This window comes from Physeter macrocephalus, chromosome 12 (assembly GCF_002837175.3).
Source record: "Physeter macrocephalus isolate SW-GA chromosome 12, ASM283717v5, whole genome shotgun sequence".
In the NCBI taxonomy this organism is placed as follows: Eukaryota; Metazoa; Chordata; class Mammalia; order Artiodactyla; family Physeteridae; genus Physeter; species Physeter macrocephalus.
In genome coordinates, this window is record NC_041225.1 from 63,298,531 (window position 1) to 63,315,795 (window position 17,265).

The window sequence follows — 17,265 nt, forward strand, 5'->3', positions numbered from 1 at the left end:
ATAGTTTTGGGTATCGCAAAAATAGAAACAGCATGGGTAAATGATTTCAAGGACTTTACCAATAAAACAGACTAAGTATGTAGAATAAACAAAATGTCCCCTTAAGAAAACACCGTCTTGCATAATACCACTGAGAAAAGTTTAAGATTTATTTTCAGGTTATCATTACAGCAGTTTTAAAGGGAGGAACCATTTCTCTTTGCAAATACGAGACTACACTTCGTAGAGGTCAACAGTGCCTCTGCTATGCATTAGATTTTTAATAAAAATTCTAGGTAAAATACTTCATATTCTACATATTCCAGGATCACTTTTAACTGCAACAGTGATAGTTTAGGTTAGAATCGCCTGAAAGCAAACATGCTACAGACAGTATTTGGAAAAAGAATCATCAATTACCATGATGCTGCTAATATAAAACAGGTAATATGGGTAAGATTTGAAGATAAGGTTTTAAAATTATAATCCTGATTTGAGATTATGTAATGCTTACTGTGTGATTTTCATGAAGATTACAATATAAAACCCGTAACATGACACACCAAAGTACCCCAAAAACGTGTTTTCCCCTTCCACCTTGTTATCAACAACTTTACTTCAAACTATTGGAACTGGAAAAGCACCAATATTAACTTTGCCCAATTCCCTCATTTTACAAGGATCATAACTGATTTAACAGCATAGATTGAACACTTAATGCAAATACCAGGAACTATGCTAAGTGCTTTACCTAACATTATTATAAAAACAAAGTTAGAAACCAGCTGGGTAAATTACACCCATTTTACAGGTAAGATAACCAAGGCTCAGGTAATACTGACCTCTTCAAAGTTATACAATGATCTGAATACTGTTGCAATTAAAACTCCAAAGCCCATGTTTAATATTCTGGAGATTAATGTGCCTCAACAGCTAGACACATGAATCTTCTCCCACCTTTGACTAAACTCTTACATCTAATGAAGCTCTTCCTAATTAGTACTGCCTACCTAACATGTAATAATACCGTTAGGATGATCAATTCCTGTTAACTTTCCTCATCCTACCTAAAACATACTTAACTCTTTTCCTTCACTGACCATCCAGTTTTCCATTTTCCTGTAGAACTAATAACAGTGATATTAAAATAGTCAAAGATGCACAGTAAACAAATTGCGCCCCTGGGAAATTAAAAACCTTGTGGCTGTAATAATCAAGTAACAATTATACTTAAATGTTTTAATCTTGGCTCTGCTTTGCTATGCAATCTTTCCTTAAGTATTTAAAAGGTAGTTAGAAAAACAGAAACCCTGATAACCACCTTTTGAGTAGTTTATAGAGAAAGCAATAGTTTAGAAGCAAGCAAATACTAAAACAAGGTTTAGTTACTGTCAATCCACTACTAAAAATACCTTATTTGTAAAGTATGTTGCAGATAGGCAGGCACAACTGAAAATTCTCCTTTGTTTTCTGGTAGTAGAATTAAAAAGCACTGAGTAAAACATTAAAAAATAGAGGCAAAAACATAATGACTCACCCCCCATTTGGATTTTTTGTGTTTTTAAACACAAACATTTAAAAAAATCACTGCATGGCTGAAGTCTATATGGATAAACAAATGCCAAAGTTGAAAAATATATTAAAAAGGTAGGCAGCAACACTGAACACCTACCTTATGCCAGTCCCCATGCTAGGTACACTTACAAAAGGTTTCTTAATCTTTCACTTAAACCTTTTGAAGGAAGTATCATAATTTAAAAACCAAACAGTCTTAAGTAGTCAAAAAAATTACTTATCTAAACTTAAATTATACCAAGTAGAAACCACCTCCCCACTTGATTCTCAAAATTATTTAACCTCGAGTTAATTAAATGACTCAGATTCAGAGCAACAGTTGGGTAAATTGTAATTTTTTTATTGGAAAACAAATATACAACTTGGAATGGATTTGAGGCAAATTGTGCCATAAGCAGATTTTCTTTAAGTGGCTAAAACAAAGTTTAAAAAGCAAGTAACAATAAAAGAAAATGTTTCTGGTACAGGACCAGCAGTACAAAAAAATAGTGTACGAGTACCTGGATAAAACACCCGTTTTGCAATAGTGCAACTTTTAAGTACATATTGTTGACTGTCCATAGTCCACGCAGAGTTACAACTCCACACTTCAACAACAACATGCTGACAGTTCCTAAAGAAAACTACTTAAAAAAAAAGGCATAACCCAGATGTTCCCTCATTTGACCAACTCCATCTAAGTTTAGATGTGCAGAAGGGCTTATTAGATATATCCAGAGTAAGCCACATGCAACATGTTACTTGATCAATTTTTCTAAAATAAGGTTTTAGGACAATGACAGTAAGATAAGGGAAGAAAACATGGAGGAATGAAGTCCTAATTACTATACATGCATATTTTTTTTGACAATAGGGGGAAACCTTTTACAGATAAGTTACAAACAAAGAAAAGGCAAATAAACAATTTTGTACAAGAAATTTAACACATTCTGTACAATGTCTTCACTTTGCTGTCATCATTTGTACAAACTCTGAAAAAGAAGTACACAAAAATGTTGAGTCAATGGCAAAAGTCTGACAAAACCAATCACATTTACTCAATCATGGAGCAGTCTCCATTCCCCTTTCTTTCCTCAAAATTATCATAAAGTACAGAGGAAAGCTAGTTCACTGCCAAGGCTGGACCTTCATAAACCAAAATTATTTATGATTATTAATGATAAACCAAATTAATGCTTTAGATAAGCTATTACAAATAAAAAGCATTCTTGCTCTTAGTTCAATATCACATATGATACTTCTGAACTGAAGCATGTATAATTTTAGACTTAAAGCTAATTAGAGGGAAGGAGAATCCAAGGAAAGAAAGTCACCTTAATTTTGAGGATCTTGAAATAAGTTTGAAGAAGCTTTTCACACTGTTCCACAATTGTTAACAAAAATTGTTTTATCATAGTTTGGAGTGCAGTGCTTCTCAAACTTTAATGTGCATTATGAAATCACCCAGGAATCTTATTAAAATGTAGATTCCAAGTAAAGGGGTAGGATCTGATAATAAATAGTTCTAAAAAGTTCTCAGGTGACAATCATGTTGCCTAATCTGTACACAACAGTCTGAATAGCAAAAGGTTAGTAAATATCAGTAACTGTTTTAGCATCTCCATTTCCGGGGGGGGGGGGGGGAGTCACTAATTTTGACCTATCAGATACCTAACAAGAACCTCTACCTTAAAGTCAAAGCACAGAATAAGCCAGTGACAGTGAAAGACTTACCTTCATAGTTTACTTGACCATCACCATCAATGTCTGCTTCCCTGATCATTTCATCAACCTCTTCATCTGTTAACTTCTCTCCAAGGTTTGTCATCACATGGCGGAGCTCTGCTGCACTAATATAGCCATTACCATCCTACAAAAAAATTTAGTAAAATGTCTAAGCAAAATTATAGACATAACGAGTTGGAATAGAAGTTTATTAAACTTCACATTAGGGAGCAAAATATACTTTAGTAATCTATACAAACTAAAGAGAGTTTACAAATAGCTGACCTATATATTAAATGTCACTGAGAGTCAAGCAGGATATCCTATGTTGAAATCACAATTTCTTGGTTCCAAAGTCAAGTGATGCCTCTTTTGCCGCAAAACTAAGGCAATATATATGTTATTAGGAAACCTCCGTCTACACTGAATTCTTAAAATGCTTTTGCTTGATATTAAAGTATGTTGGTAAATCATCAGAAAAACAAGTCTTCACAGATTAAGAGGTCCTGATATCTTTTTATCCTCAAATTAAAATTGAACAAATCCAGTCTTTGGATACTTACCTTATCAAACACACGGAATGCTTCTCTAATTTCTTCTTCACTGTCTGTGTCTTTCATTTTTCTTGCCATCATTGTCAGAAATTCCGGGAAGTCAATTGTGCCATTACCTGAAATGGTTTGTTTAGTTGAAACATTACAACAGAACTTAAATGCCACTTCTTCAACTCCCCCTTCCCAAACCCTGAAACTAAAAAGACTTACCATCAGCATCCACCTCATTAATCATGTCCTGTAACTCTGCTTCTGTGGGATTCTGCCCAAGAGACCTCATTACAGTTCCCAACTCCTTTGTTGTTATAGTTCCATCACCATCCTTGTCAAATAGTGAAAAAGCTTCTTTGAATTCTGTGCTTGATATTAAAGTATGTTGGTAAATCATCAGAAAAACAAGTCTTCACAGATTAAGAGGTCCTGATATCTTTTTATCCTCAAATTAAAATTGAACAAATCCAGTCTTTGGATACTTACCTTATCAAACACACGGAATGCTTCTCTAATTTCTTCTTCACTGTCTGTGTCTTTCATTTTTCTTGCCATCATTGTCAGAAATTCCGGGAAGTCAATTGTGCCATTACCTGAAATGGTTTGTTTAGTTGAAACATTACAACAGAACTTAAATGCCACTTCTTCAACTCCCCCTTCCCAAACCCTGAAACTAAAAAGACTTACCATCAGCATCCACCTCATTAATCATGTCCTGTAACTCTGCTTCTGTGGGATTCTGCCCAAGAGACCTCATTACAGTTCCCAACTCCTTTGTTGTTATAGTTCCATCACCATCCTTGTCAAATAGTGAAAAAGCTTCTTTGAATTCTGTTTGAAAGAGAGACCACAATCCAAATGTACAGGTTAACAATAAAAAAGTAACCTCCTAAATGAAATGTATTAATCAACCGTCAAAGCAAACATATATATATAAAGATAGGACCTGAAATGGGATTTTGATTCCTGAAGGATTAGGTGGGGAAACCTTGTGGTATTTCAAACATTTTTAGCTAATCATACGCTCATATATTGATCTACCTGAGAGTTTTTTCATCTAAAAAATCTTACAGGGAACTCCAGAATACAGTCCAGATAAAAGTCAAATTATTGTTGAAAGAGGAAAACACTCAAAGCCCCAGATGACTGGCTTCTCTATTTTCTGTTGAAGCTGCTCTGTGGAACACAATTCAAAATTACAGATCTAACCTACACTCAGAATAGAAAAGGAAAACTACTGTTACCAAATACATACTTCTATATAGCAACTGTACTACTTACAGTAATCCCCAAAGTTAAAATTAAGTCTATTTAATCACCTACTAAATTAAAAACAAAAAACTTTGAACTTCAGAACAACCTGCAATAGGCTAGCTTCCTTTTCTGGAAGATAGAAGGGACTATCACCAAATAATCTATAATGATGTTAACAATGGGATGATCAAGATATGAATGGCCAGTTTTAACTAAGTGCTGTATCACTGAAAACAAAATTTAGACCTTTCTTCAGAATATAAAATCCCAAGCTTATAATAGAGTGAGATATATTATTGCCTAAAATCTTTCAGATCTTCTTGTGAAATTATGTTGCTTTCAATTCACCACTAGATTACATGGAAAGCTACTGGAGCAACAGTCCAGAATACCCAAATACAGAGAAACTAAAGCAGAGATTTAACTTGGTAGTGCAAGGGCATATAAATGAGTTAGTTAACAAAGCTAGCAAAGGTATTAGCAAGCAAACACAAAAGCATACAGCACAGAACTAAAAGCGGACTTTGGAACTCAATTGCCTGGGCTAAAAAATTCCAGCTCTGCCACTTACTAGTAATATAAATAACCTTGGGCAAATTTTCTGCCTCAGCTTTCTCATGTGTGTTAAATGGGGATAACTGTACCTACTTCCTAAATTTAAGAATTAGTATAGGTAAAGCACTTAGAACTATGGCTGGCAAATAAGTACTTAATAAATGTCAAGAAAAAGATGGTCTCATTTTCCTGCAGCATCCACAACTACACTGGAAAATTCCCAAACTTCTCTTGGCTTTCACAACAGTAATTTACCTTCTACCTCCTACTGCCAAAGGGTCTTGCTCCTATTTGTCTCTTACATATAGATGTGACCAATTTTCTTATCCTTTTTTCTCTCCTTGGCTATTTCATCTATGCCCACTAATAATGAAGACTTCACATCTTTAGTCCACTCATCACTCTCAACATAATATTTTTACTTCTCGCTCCTACAGGACATCTTCCCTGGCTGACCTCAAGGAAGACTTAATGAAAATCAATTCTATACTCCTCAGCAACCCTAGGAATGCAAACAAAAGCCACCTTAATTCTTTTTCCCTGAAACCTGTCAAGGCCTGATGGAATTCTGCTATTTAAATATTGCCTGATTCTTTGCTCATCTCTACATCTAACATTTTGGCTAATGACCCTATCATCTTTTATCTGGACTATCACAATAGCCTCCAAATGGATTCTTTATTTAAAATTACCCACACAACTACCTGAGTCCTATTACCTTTTTGGATTATCACATTATTTTCTTCTGCTTTGATTCTTTTAATTGCTTAGCTTTAGATCAGGTATCACTGACTAGTTATAGTTTGCTACACTCAGTAAGTAGTAAGTGCCACTTACTACTACTGAGTGCTAAACATTCCACTCCATTTAAATATTACTTGTCTTCAGAGGAACTCACCTGATATCAGAAGCTTAGTACCAAACTACTGACTGATCTTATGAAAATATGCAGTACTAACCTAGACTAACCCAATGACAAAAATAAATCCGAGTCCTACAAATAGCAGAATTTGATGAAAACATTTCCATCTTACACTCAGGTTTTTTAAAAAAACAGGATGTACAAATACTGTCTAGAAATATATAAACTATTAGGTTTGGAACACAGTAGCATCTATCACCTAATAACTTAGGCTCCAAGAAAATTAAAGTACTTAGAGATTTGTATTTATTTACATTACATTCTCTGCTATAATACAGTTATCGTGTAACACCACCATTATGTACAAAAATTCCCAGTATAACTAGCCATAATCATTTTACTAAATGATTTAACTTAAAGGACAAATTCTGAAAAATGCATGCTATAAGTTTATGTATGTGTGTTCTAAATTTCAAGAAGTTTAAACATCTAATAACTCTTAAAATATTTGCTGGAATAAGTGAAAAGCAGAAAATAAAATCATTTCTATGCTGTAACTAGTGTTTACTTCATGCATACAAAAAGGAACGAATAAAAATACTTTGAAGGTCAAGGCTTATTCCAAATCTCTATTTGTATTTTTACACTAAAGAGGCAGAAACACCTGCAAAAACTTAAAATAAGAATAAACTGAAAAGTACAATTATATTTCACCTGCTTTTATAGCTCTCCACTTGTGCTTCAGAACAGTTTAATCTTAACATATAGAAGCAAATCATTCTAAACAGTATTTCCCAGGAATGAATTGAATATAAACCTAGGAGTCAAAACCTCAATACACGATAAGAAAACAACAGGTCCTGAATGTCGCAGAACAGCTATCTTCAACATAATTAATGGAACCTCCCAAAATCCATTCTACTTATGCCCAAGTTGAAACTTTCAGAAATCATACTATTACTTGTTTTATTTGTTCATTAGCAACCCCAAGATACCTTTCTAAATATTTTTTACATAAACTTATAATTGTATTAAAACAGGTCATCATGAAACAATCACAAGAAAAATCAAATAAATGCCTGTTTATCAATTTCTATTTATTTATAAAATTCTGAACTTATTAATCCTTTAAAGGCCATGTACCAAACCTTTATTGTTGAGTAAGATTAGTACTTTTCTATCAAGTAAGTTTTATCCCTACACTGAACTTTAAAAGTTTAATGGTTTAGGCATAAATTTCTTTAAAGAAAAAAAAAAAATTTTTACATTTTTCCTTTAAATATTAAATACCAACAACTAATGACATCATGGCAGAGTCATCAACAAAACTAAATTGTTAGTGATGTCACACTAGACTGTTCTGGATTGCTCTTTAAGACCAGGGTAACGTAAACAACTCTAGAAACTTCACCTAAACAATAAGCATACTTTTTTCTAAATTAAGTTATTTGTTAGAGGAATTTCAAATCTGTAGTAATGATTATCAGATGAAGATAAAGCCAACTGAAAAAGTACCTTAGTATATTCAACCTTGCATTATATGTATGAAGCTTGTTAGCACAAGTAGAGCTAAGACTCTAAGATATTAACTGGTTACCAGCAATTACAATTTACCAGATTAAAATAATTTTTTGCCTTCACCTCAAAGGTAGACATTGAGAAGGGACTTTGGGAGGAGGCAGAATAATTCTTAGGAATAGGGTAGGTACTGTTCTAGAACATATATGTGTGGCATACCTCTTTGAAAATTTATCTATTCAAGAAATATTTATTCAAAGTTTAAGGGAATTTAATAAAACTGTAAATGGGAAAAAAAAAAAGAAAAGCAATATTTATTCAGTCCTTACTGTGTGGGAGGTACTGGGGATACAAGAGGAAATAAAAAGGTCCCCGATTTCACAGGATTTTTCTTTTAACAGCATAAAAGCTTTGGCTCCTCTACCTTAAAGGTTCACTGAAACCTAGGGTCCAAGAACAGCTTTATTAAAAGCCTAGGAAAAGGCAGGGTATGGAAGGAACCTAAAATAGATTTTCCTACCACTCTCACTAGAAATTTAATTGTATGATAGGAACCAATGAAAAGACAGAATTTATCTTAAAGACAATGTTCCATGAACAACAAGTATTCTTTACAAAAATGCAATCAGCCAGAGGACTGAGCCTCTTATATTAACAGACACAGACTACTTTTTAAAAGAGTTGCATGTGTTTGGGAGAGGAGTAATGAGCATCAACTATGTGACTGGCACCTTGAGTAATACATTTTCTATCCTGAAGTGAACATGCTGTGCCATGCAGAACTACCTGACTGGGACTACCGAGAAATGAAAGGCAAAGACAGGTGTATTAGAGAAGGTAAGAACTTAAAGAGTGGAAATAATACCCCAAGTCATTTCCTCAAGACATTATATAGAAAACTATTCCAGAATAACTTACATTTCATCAATACACTTATAAAAGAAAGAAATTATTTCCAAAGCTGTGCTTGACTACTTCAACACACCCTATACATGACCCTATACATGCAAGTTTACCAACCCTAAAAAGCAAATTCCCAGTTTAAGTCAAATGCACACAGTAAGAAATAAAAATAAAACCTGCTTAAATTGGTCCTTAATGCTAATAGCTTTCTACTTTACACACTCCTAGCAAATACTATTTTGTGATGAGTATTTGAGGAGACTAATGATTTCTGGCTCCACCAAATTTGTGTATGAGGGGTGCAGCTTACTTTAAATGGGCTACATAGCTCAGTTCCAATTGGGTTTTCTCAGTTTACTCTAGCATTAAAAAAAAAAAAAAAAAAAAAAAAAAAAAAAAAAAAGCTTTAGAGATTTTGGGCTCTTGAAATTCCTCGCCTACCAGGAAAACTATGGCAGTCATAACTGCTTGATGCTTTTGTTAATAAGTCTATAAATTAAAGTCAAGGAATAGAGTTTGAAAAGCATTTCAACACTGCAATCAAAAAAACAAAACACCATTTATTAAGTTTCCCCAAAATTTTGATGTTAACTAGCCATCTCAAAGTAGTAGAATAAATCAAAAGTACTAATGGTTTGGCATATTGACAACATCTCATGAAGTTTTACGTAGCAATTTCACATAATTCATAGCAAATCGAAGGATACAAAATGTAAAACTGATTTCAACAGCTGTCACTGCTTTTTAAGATAAAATTCAAATTACTACATCTGTAAAGTAGAATGCTAACTTTTGGATCTAAGTTTTTCACTAGAGAAATGGTTATTCCCTGAATGACCATATATGCAATGCTAAGGTTAAAATATTAGCTACTTTAAACCAGGGTTAATTCAACATTCATTTTCTGATTTTACATTTCGAGTTACCTATTAACTACTATTTGGCCTCTTTTCCTATGGAGACTGATACGAAGCTGACGTATTAAAAACTGCCCGGGATTCATGTTTTACAGCAAGATAATCTTTAAGAAAAAAAAGACCACCCCTACCAGGCTCAAAAGTATATCCACATAACCTAAAAACATGTCTTTAATTACAGTTAGCCCCACACATCTTTCATAGTCAAGTTTACTTTCTCACTTGCCAGAGTAGATTCAATTACTGTATTACACTCATTTGTCACCATCTACTACACAAATCAAAGTTAATTCTGTCACACAAGTACCTTATTTTGAGAAGAGCGAATCAATTTATAATAAAATCCAATGGGTATAATCTAGTAAAGTTATTTCTCACCTGCAATCTGCTCTTCAGTCAGTTGGTCAGCCTACAAAGAGATCAAAGAAATAGTTAAGTGGCTTGAGAGTATGTAGTTTAACACTTACAGAAACAAGTTTAAAAACATTCAATGTGGGACTTCCCTGGCGGTGCAGTGGTTAAGAATCCACCTGTCAATGCAGGGGACAAGGGTTCGACCCCTGGTCCAGGAAGATCCCACATGCTGCGGAGCAACTAAGTCCGTGTGCCATAACTATTGAGCCCATGTGCTGCAACTACTGAAGCCCACATGCCTACAGCCCGCGCTCCACAACAAGCTGCCACAATGAGAAGCACGCGCACCGCAAAAAAGAATAGCCTGTGCTCGCCACAACTAGAGAATGCCCGCATGCAGCAACGAAGACCCAACCCAGCCATAAATAATTAAATAAATAAAAATTAAAAACAAAAAAAACATTCAAGGTTCACCCTGTTCCATAAACTTTACTTAGTTCAACATTCCTTAGTACCAAACACAGGTGGGCAGAAAATGCACACATCTTATCTTCAAAGCTAAGGTAACTCGCCCCCGAGTTTAAGATACGAAAATATTTCAGAATACGTTTGAAAGTCTAATTTTACACAAATTTTTAAAAAGCAAATCTAGCATACTAGAAAGTTTAATTGGAATTGGTATTCTTCTAAAGCAAGGATAGATCCAATAGAAATGTTTCCTTTTACAAAATTAAGATATTTAAACTTAAGCTTACCTCCTCAGGTAAATACAAACCATTAATACCAGAAATCTCCATTGAATCAAAAATAATGAACAAGGACTACATTTAAAATTCCCCTGTAAGTGGCTAAGTACTTCACTTGGACATATATGTGATTTTCCAAACCTCAACAACAACAAAAAAATTACTAAGCAAAACTATCAAAAAGACAAAAATCCAAGCTGTCCTGGCTGGAGCAACATGAAAGGTACCAGTTTTTACTCCTCCGCACCTGCCACGCAACTGCAGAGAATCCAGGATTCTGAATATTTGACGTACATTACTTACAAAATGTTAAGTCCAGCTACTTATTTTCTCTTGATGTTTGAAATTCCAAAGTGAGCATAAGATTTGTGATGTTTTTAGCAAATGGAGAAGAGTTACTTGTTTTTACTTTAAAAACACATTCAGGCACTTGCTAAAACCCATTATATATGTTGTTTTTATTCAATCTTCACAACGACCCTTAATGGCATTAATAATATCATTAACATCCTATCTTACAGATGGGGAGAGAGGCTCAGGTTAAATTTCAGCGAGCAGGAGTACAAAACTACTAACTAGTAGAGTCAGAATTAAACACTAAGGTGTCAGACATATCCAATACCTTCAATTTTAAATTCAGAGCACACCATAATATAATAAAAATATCTGCAAAATAACAAGCCTCCTTGTTCTTCATGTGGCCTTCATCCTTGGACATTTCATTGCTTATTGGTACATATATCCAGAGGCACTGACAAGAAATAGCCTCCTATCTAATATTCCTACCTACAGAAGTCAAGTGTACTATGATTAATCCATTCACTTATTGGTATGAGAAGAAGAATAAACACTGCCTGGTTTCCTTCATTTTAAATGAACACACCCCTGGAAAGGATAAAACCTTAATACAGGATAGCATCACATTTTTTTCTCTAGGAGACAGCATGAGAACATTTGAGAAGAAACCCAGAAAAGGAGAAGTTTCTTTCCCTGATAAACAATTTTGATTTGACCTTGATGCAAACTCAACTCGTTGCTTTAGAAAAAAGAGAAGAAAAAAAGCCAATAGTCTAGTAACTTAAAACTGAAGAGCCAATAATTAAGCTCAAATGCAGAAGTTTATAAAATAAAAATTATCTACTTTTATCCTTACAAATCCCAATCCTCCAAGTATTTGGTATAAAAATCAGGCGATTGTTTTCTCTAGGAATAAGATTTAAAACCCAGTAAATCCACTGAGTTAATTTTTACTTTGTTAGAGGCTATAGATGATTTACTTCTAGTCTCATTCCATTCTGCTGGACGTCTATCATTTTTGAAAGAAAGGCAACATGGCATGGTGGAAGAAAAAAGCATGGTGCTTCGAGTCATCGCTGGGCCAGTATCCCAGCTCTGCCACTCAATAGCTGTGACCTTGGACATGTTACTCAACCTCTCATTGTCAACTTCACCTGTGACACAGAATATTAATACCTACCTTGCAGGGTTATTGTGCACAGTAAGTGAGAAGCTATGTAAAGGGCTAGCCCAAAGAGTTCAGTGATAACTCTTTTATATAAATTAATTAACCAGAGAACCTACAATGTAATGTTAAACACCAACCTGACTAGTTCAACTTCCACACAGAAGGTAGACAGGTGGGGCATTATCAAGCCCTTTACAGCAAACTCACCACATTCCATGTTAACTTTAAGATGAGAAAATCTACCTCCACAAACTGAAACCACAAGGTGCAAGCCCAGGGACAGATGTGGCAGGACACATCAGTTTAGGACCAGTTAAGCCAAATGTGTGGAAGACACTGCACCATGTGTGAAAGCTGAAGGAATGACTGCTATGTGCAGAAACAGCAGGGATTTTTCTCTCAACAAATTGTGCGGGAAGAGATTTTGAGAAGACTCATTTGTATGAAAGCTGAGAAGGCCTCAGGAAGAAAACTTTAAAATTATCCAATTTTGCTTGAAAAGTCAAAATTTTAATGGCCCCACACCATCCTGTCTGCGATCTCAGTAAAGATCACAAATTAGCTTCAAGGAATAAACAGGAGACTAAGTTACATTGCCTGAAAGTGCTGGATATTGCTTGTAATGTTTCAGGAAACTTAGACAATTTTTTTGTATTTACTGCTAACCCAGAGTTCAAGGTTTTAAAATAAACTTTATCAGGAACATTCAGATTAAAGCCTACTAAAAGCAAGAACACAAAGCTCCCTAGCACTGTAATCTGTAAGCCTTTTCCAATGAAATACAAATAAATTTGGTTCTTATTTCTGTCTATGCAGAGAGTCATTTTCTTGGTAGAAGAACTAGAAGAATTATACTTTTGGGAAAACTCAAGCTCATCAAAATGTGTGTTTGTCTCAGTAAATAACTCACTAGAGAGATGACTAGTTCTTACTCCTTTGTTTCTACAAATATTGATGTAATTCGTCCTACTGCTCTTGTCAACTCTAGAGAAAGCTCCCAGGCATCAGTACACTCTCAGGTTCCACCTCAGACCTACTAGACTAGAATCTGCATTTTGGAGAAATGCAGGTATTTGTCAACACTGAGAAAAACACTACTAATCTAGACTACATGTGTGACCTTAAGGAAATCACATACCTATTAAACATTTCCCAAATGGCATTCAAAAGTAGGTATGGATACCCTTGGAGCATATCTAGTGAAAGGTGGTATAAAAATAATCCAAAATTCATATCTGAGTAAGTGTATCAGTCCATAGGCTTGAAATGAAACAAACTTCCACCCTTCATTGATTCCTGTTTACTCCAAGTGCCACTTAGATACAACAAAGGCTTCATAAATAAAAATTTTTGTACTATTTCAGAAATCAGGGTATTTGTTTTAGCTATATCAAAAGTCATCTCTAAATTATTTCAGTAGAGTTTAAGATACCTTTCATTCTGATACAACAGCACTTACACGGCATCTTGGCCCAAAAGAGAAAACACTAGAAGATATTACTTCTTAAAAATTACCTTTACTAAAGGCCTAATTTGATCATTCTAGCTGAATCTAGAACTTTCTATATTTTAATAGAGCCTTGGTGAATTTCTTCAGTCTAGTAGAAACAGATCTTCTTGCTGTTCGATGGGATATTTAATTAGACTGAAGTGACCAAATTTTCTACCTCTTCACATCTTTTACTTATCACCCCAGCCTCAAGTCTTCTTAATGCAATCAATCTCCCTTCAATGAGCATGCATCAACTATATGTAAACCCAAGAGCCATGTGAGCAAACTTATTCCACTTCCACATCAAATACATGTTCATTCTTTGACTTTACAGAGTCCTAATTTTAAATCGTCAGGTCTTATAATTATAAAATTACCTGAGGACAATTCCCAAATTAGTTAACAATGACTGTCAATTTAACTAACTGAACCCCCCCCAAACATCAATGATGTGAACAGTAACTACAAAAGCCTACCCTTGGCAAAGGACCCCGAAGAGTAGATATAGATACAAACTCTATGCCTCACCAAGAAACTCCATTTGAGCTCTTGATTCAATTATCAGACTGATCAGGAAGAAACCTTACCTTTCATATGAAAAATTAAAAAAAAAAAAATTTACCCCACAATTTTGAATCTTAATTACATGCCTATAGTGTACACCCTGTTTCACCTAAAAGTAAACTCAACCAGCACATTCAAATTTAGAATAATTTAGGATATCAAGATGGAAGAGTACATCAAACAAATGCGAACTCCTCCCCACACCCATACATGGTGGAGGTTTCAGTTGGCAAGGATTCCCAACTCCTGTTTAAGATGTCACCTTGCCTCCTGGACACACCCATCTCCCATAACCACTTGGCAGAAGAAACGACAAAATAAGTATTGCAAATTACCGTCCTCATTAGTTTTTTGTTTTTTTTTAAACAGGAAAGAACTGGAGTTCCGGTCTCTAGTGACAGGAAAATGCTTCTAAAAATTCCCTGTCCCCCTTCTTTCACGACGGTCTTTGACAGCCGTTACTGTACAAATGAAGTGAACTGCACATTAAGATATCTGGCACTTTCTCTACGGAAATACCAGTTATTTTCAAGGGGGTTGGAGCGGGGCAACACTGTGTGTGGTAGCGGTTCTTTAACGTTTCGGCGTGCACGTGAGCACTCAAGAAGAGGACAAGAAGAGGACTATGGCCCTTCTCAAAGGCATCCTTCCAACTGTTACAGGAGAGTAAGACCGACTTTCACAACAGAACGACAATCACCCCGGAGCTGGCTTTCGGTAGGTGAACAGGAAATGCCTTTCAGACCCTAGCTGGAGCCTCTGGCTTTCTCTAACGAGATGAATAGTGGGAGGCTGCGCCTGACTTCAGATATACAGCCATTTCCTTTAACGACAAAACCACTTAAAAATTTTTTTTTATTTTAAATGTCCAGCCTGGGAGGTGGAATCAGGTCTCAAGGAGCAGAGGGAGCAAAAGGATCAGGATTCACCCAGCTTCCTTCGCGCCGCCAGAGGGGGATGGGAACCGGCCGAGGCTGCCCACCCCAACCTATGCCGGAACGGCCGGCCTCGCAGCGCCGCGGGCCGCCCAGACCTCCGCAGTCCTGCAGGTGCCAGCGCAGCAGCTGGGGCGCGAGCCTAGCCCGGCGGGCGGCGGCCCCAGCCCCGCGCCCGCCCCGCCCCGCCCCCGGCCGCTCCCCGCGCCGCGCGGGCTCGGCCCACACAGCGCGCCCGCCCCTCGCCCCCTCCCGGCCTGACCCGCGGGGCTGCGGACTGACGGCCTCGCGCGCTCCCGCCCGCCCCCTCGGCGCAAAACGGCCGCGCGCGGACAAAAGCGCTTCCTGGCGTCCGCACCAACCGTCCGTTGGGCTTTTGAATCCGGCCCTGGGCTGACCTTTCGAGATGCCCGACCCAAAGCTTCTGCGCTCCTGCTCCCCTCCACCCTTCCACTCTCGCCTCCCCCGGGGGCCGACCTGCCCCCCGCCCGGGCTCCATCCTCATCCAGCCCCTGAGGAGCTCCGCAGCGCCGGGGGCGGTGCGCCCGGCCCCCAGTACACTAGGGGACACCTCCCTGAGGAGATGGGGGGTGGGGAAGCACCTGCGACACAACGGCCGCGGGCGCCCCCAGCCTCATGTGCGCCATCCCCCTGGCGAAAACCACTCCTGGAGGGTGTGAGAGTGGCAAGTTCCCTTTCTTTCGTCAATTCGCTTCAGCCTCTTCCCCCCACAGGCCGAGCGCCGGCAGCTTAGCGACGCACTCACCATGCTGCAAGCGCTACCGGTCTCCGGGACTCGACTACACAACCACTCGGCTCGCTCGCTCCACTCGGACTAATTCTCCTCCTCCGCCCCCAGCGCCTCATAAACACCTCCCTCCGCCAGATCCCTCCGCCGCACGCCAAATAACGGAACATCACAAACGAGTCCCGGCCAACCCCCTCCACTCCAACTCCTCTCGAGACCCCTTTATCCACAGTTGTGTGGTCGACGATACAAGAGATAAAGGGAGGGCGGCGAACGGATGGCGAAAGTGGGTTTCGCTTCCCAGCGAGCCGTTGAAGGGCCGGTGGAGTCGCGCCTGAGAGGCGCTACTTTGCGGCGCGGAAGAGCATCGTGGTAGCGACGCGTGACGTTACGATCGTTAAACCGGCCTCTGATTGGCTGGTTCATACCTGCAATGCGTCACTGGGGCTCGCAGGCACCGCCGCCGGGACGCGGTGTGGTTTCTGCCGTTTGTGCCGTTGCTGCCCTGGCCGCACTGTCTTGGCAACTGCGCCAGGCGGCGGAGCCGCTTTTTTTGCGCTTGGCTGGAGAGTCTTCCTCCTCCACCCATCCTTTCTCTCCACAGTCGTACGCACACTTTCCCGCCCCTGGTATAGGGGTCTACGAAAACGCCGATTAAGAATGAAGCTGAAAGACCCAGTGAAACCCCTACCCCGCGCTCTTTTTCTCAGCTTCGGTTATTGGCCTCGTGGCGGCCACACGCTTACCGTTTTACTCCCTCACAAAACCCGAATATCTGAGTAAGGGCGAACGCACCTGCTCAGCTGACTAATCTGAAAGGGTCTTCCGTTTATACTTCCCCTTCGCCGCGTTTGTCTGGGGTAATTTACCGGGGGGAAAAAAATCACTGAAAAAGCGCAGTATCCCGGATTCTGTGGGATTAGTCACTCCCAATAGCCACTTGATGTTGTGGAATAATAGGAGTCTGGCTTGGAGTGAGACCTGGGTATGAGTATCACTTGGGCCACTTTCTTAGATGTATGACCGTGGATGAGCCATTTAATCTTTAGCCTCATTTGTGAAATGGAGGTTATAACACCTATATTGAAAGATTATCGTAAGAATAAGAATCATATAGAGACTGGCGTTCAGGTAAAATGTTAAAGTACC

General features: G+C 38.0%; 2 protein-coding genes across 2 annotated transcripts; both read right to left on the reverse strand.

Moving 5' to 3' along the window:
- Positions 1-1,945: 1,945 nt before the first annotated feature.
- On the reverse strand, positions 1,946-4,200 carry LOC129392645 (neo-calmodulin-like). Its single transcript, XM_055089169.1, has 4 exons — positions 4,023-4,200; positions 3,822-3,928; positions 3,268-3,403; positions 1,946-2,525 (listed from the first exon to the last, which is right to left on the reverse strand). The coding sequence occupies exons 1-4, from the start codon at positions 4,198-4,200 to the stop codon at positions 2,497-2,499; spliced, it is 450 nt and encodes a 149-aa protein (XP_054945144.1). The 3' UTR covers positions 1,946-2,496.
- Positions 4,201-4,215: 15 nt separating this feature from the next.
- LOC102988232 (calmodulin-alpha) lies at positions 4,216-16,275 on the reverse strand. The gene is made up of 5 exons (XM_055088847.1): positions 16,135-16,275; positions 10,191-10,221; positions 4,491-4,634; positions 4,290-4,396; positions 4,216-4,248 (listed from the first exon to the last, which is right to left on the reverse strand). Exons 1-5 carry the CDS (start codon positions 16,135-16,137, stop codon positions 4,216-4,218), a joined length of 318 nt encoding a protein of 105 aa, XP_054944822.1. The 5' UTR covers positions 16,138-16,275.
- Between the last annotated feature and the right edge of the window lie 990 nt (positions 16,276-17,265).

Coding starts and splice junctions, on each gene's coding strand:
- LOC129392645 (XM_055089169.1), bottom strand. CDS start 4,200: ATGATTTACCAACATACTTTAATATCAAGCACAGAATTCAAAGAAGCT. Junction 3,404..3,821: donor CATTCCGTGTGTTTGATAAG/GTAAGTATCCAA, acceptor ATTTTTTTGTAG/GATGGTAATGGCTATATTAG. Junction 2,526..3,267: donor TGGTCAAGTAAACTATGAAG/GTAAGTCTTTCA, acceptor CTTCTTTTTCAG/AGTTTGTACAAATGATGACA.
- LOC102988232 (XM_055088847.1), bottom strand. Junction 4,635..10,190: donor GACTGAAGAGCAGATTGCAG/GTGAGAAATAAC, acceptor TCTTTCAAACAG/AATTCAAAGAAGCTTTTTCA. Junction 4,249..4,289: donor CATTCCGTGTGTTTGATAAG/GTAAGTATCCAA, acceptor TTTTAATTTGAG/GATAAAAAGATATCAGGACC.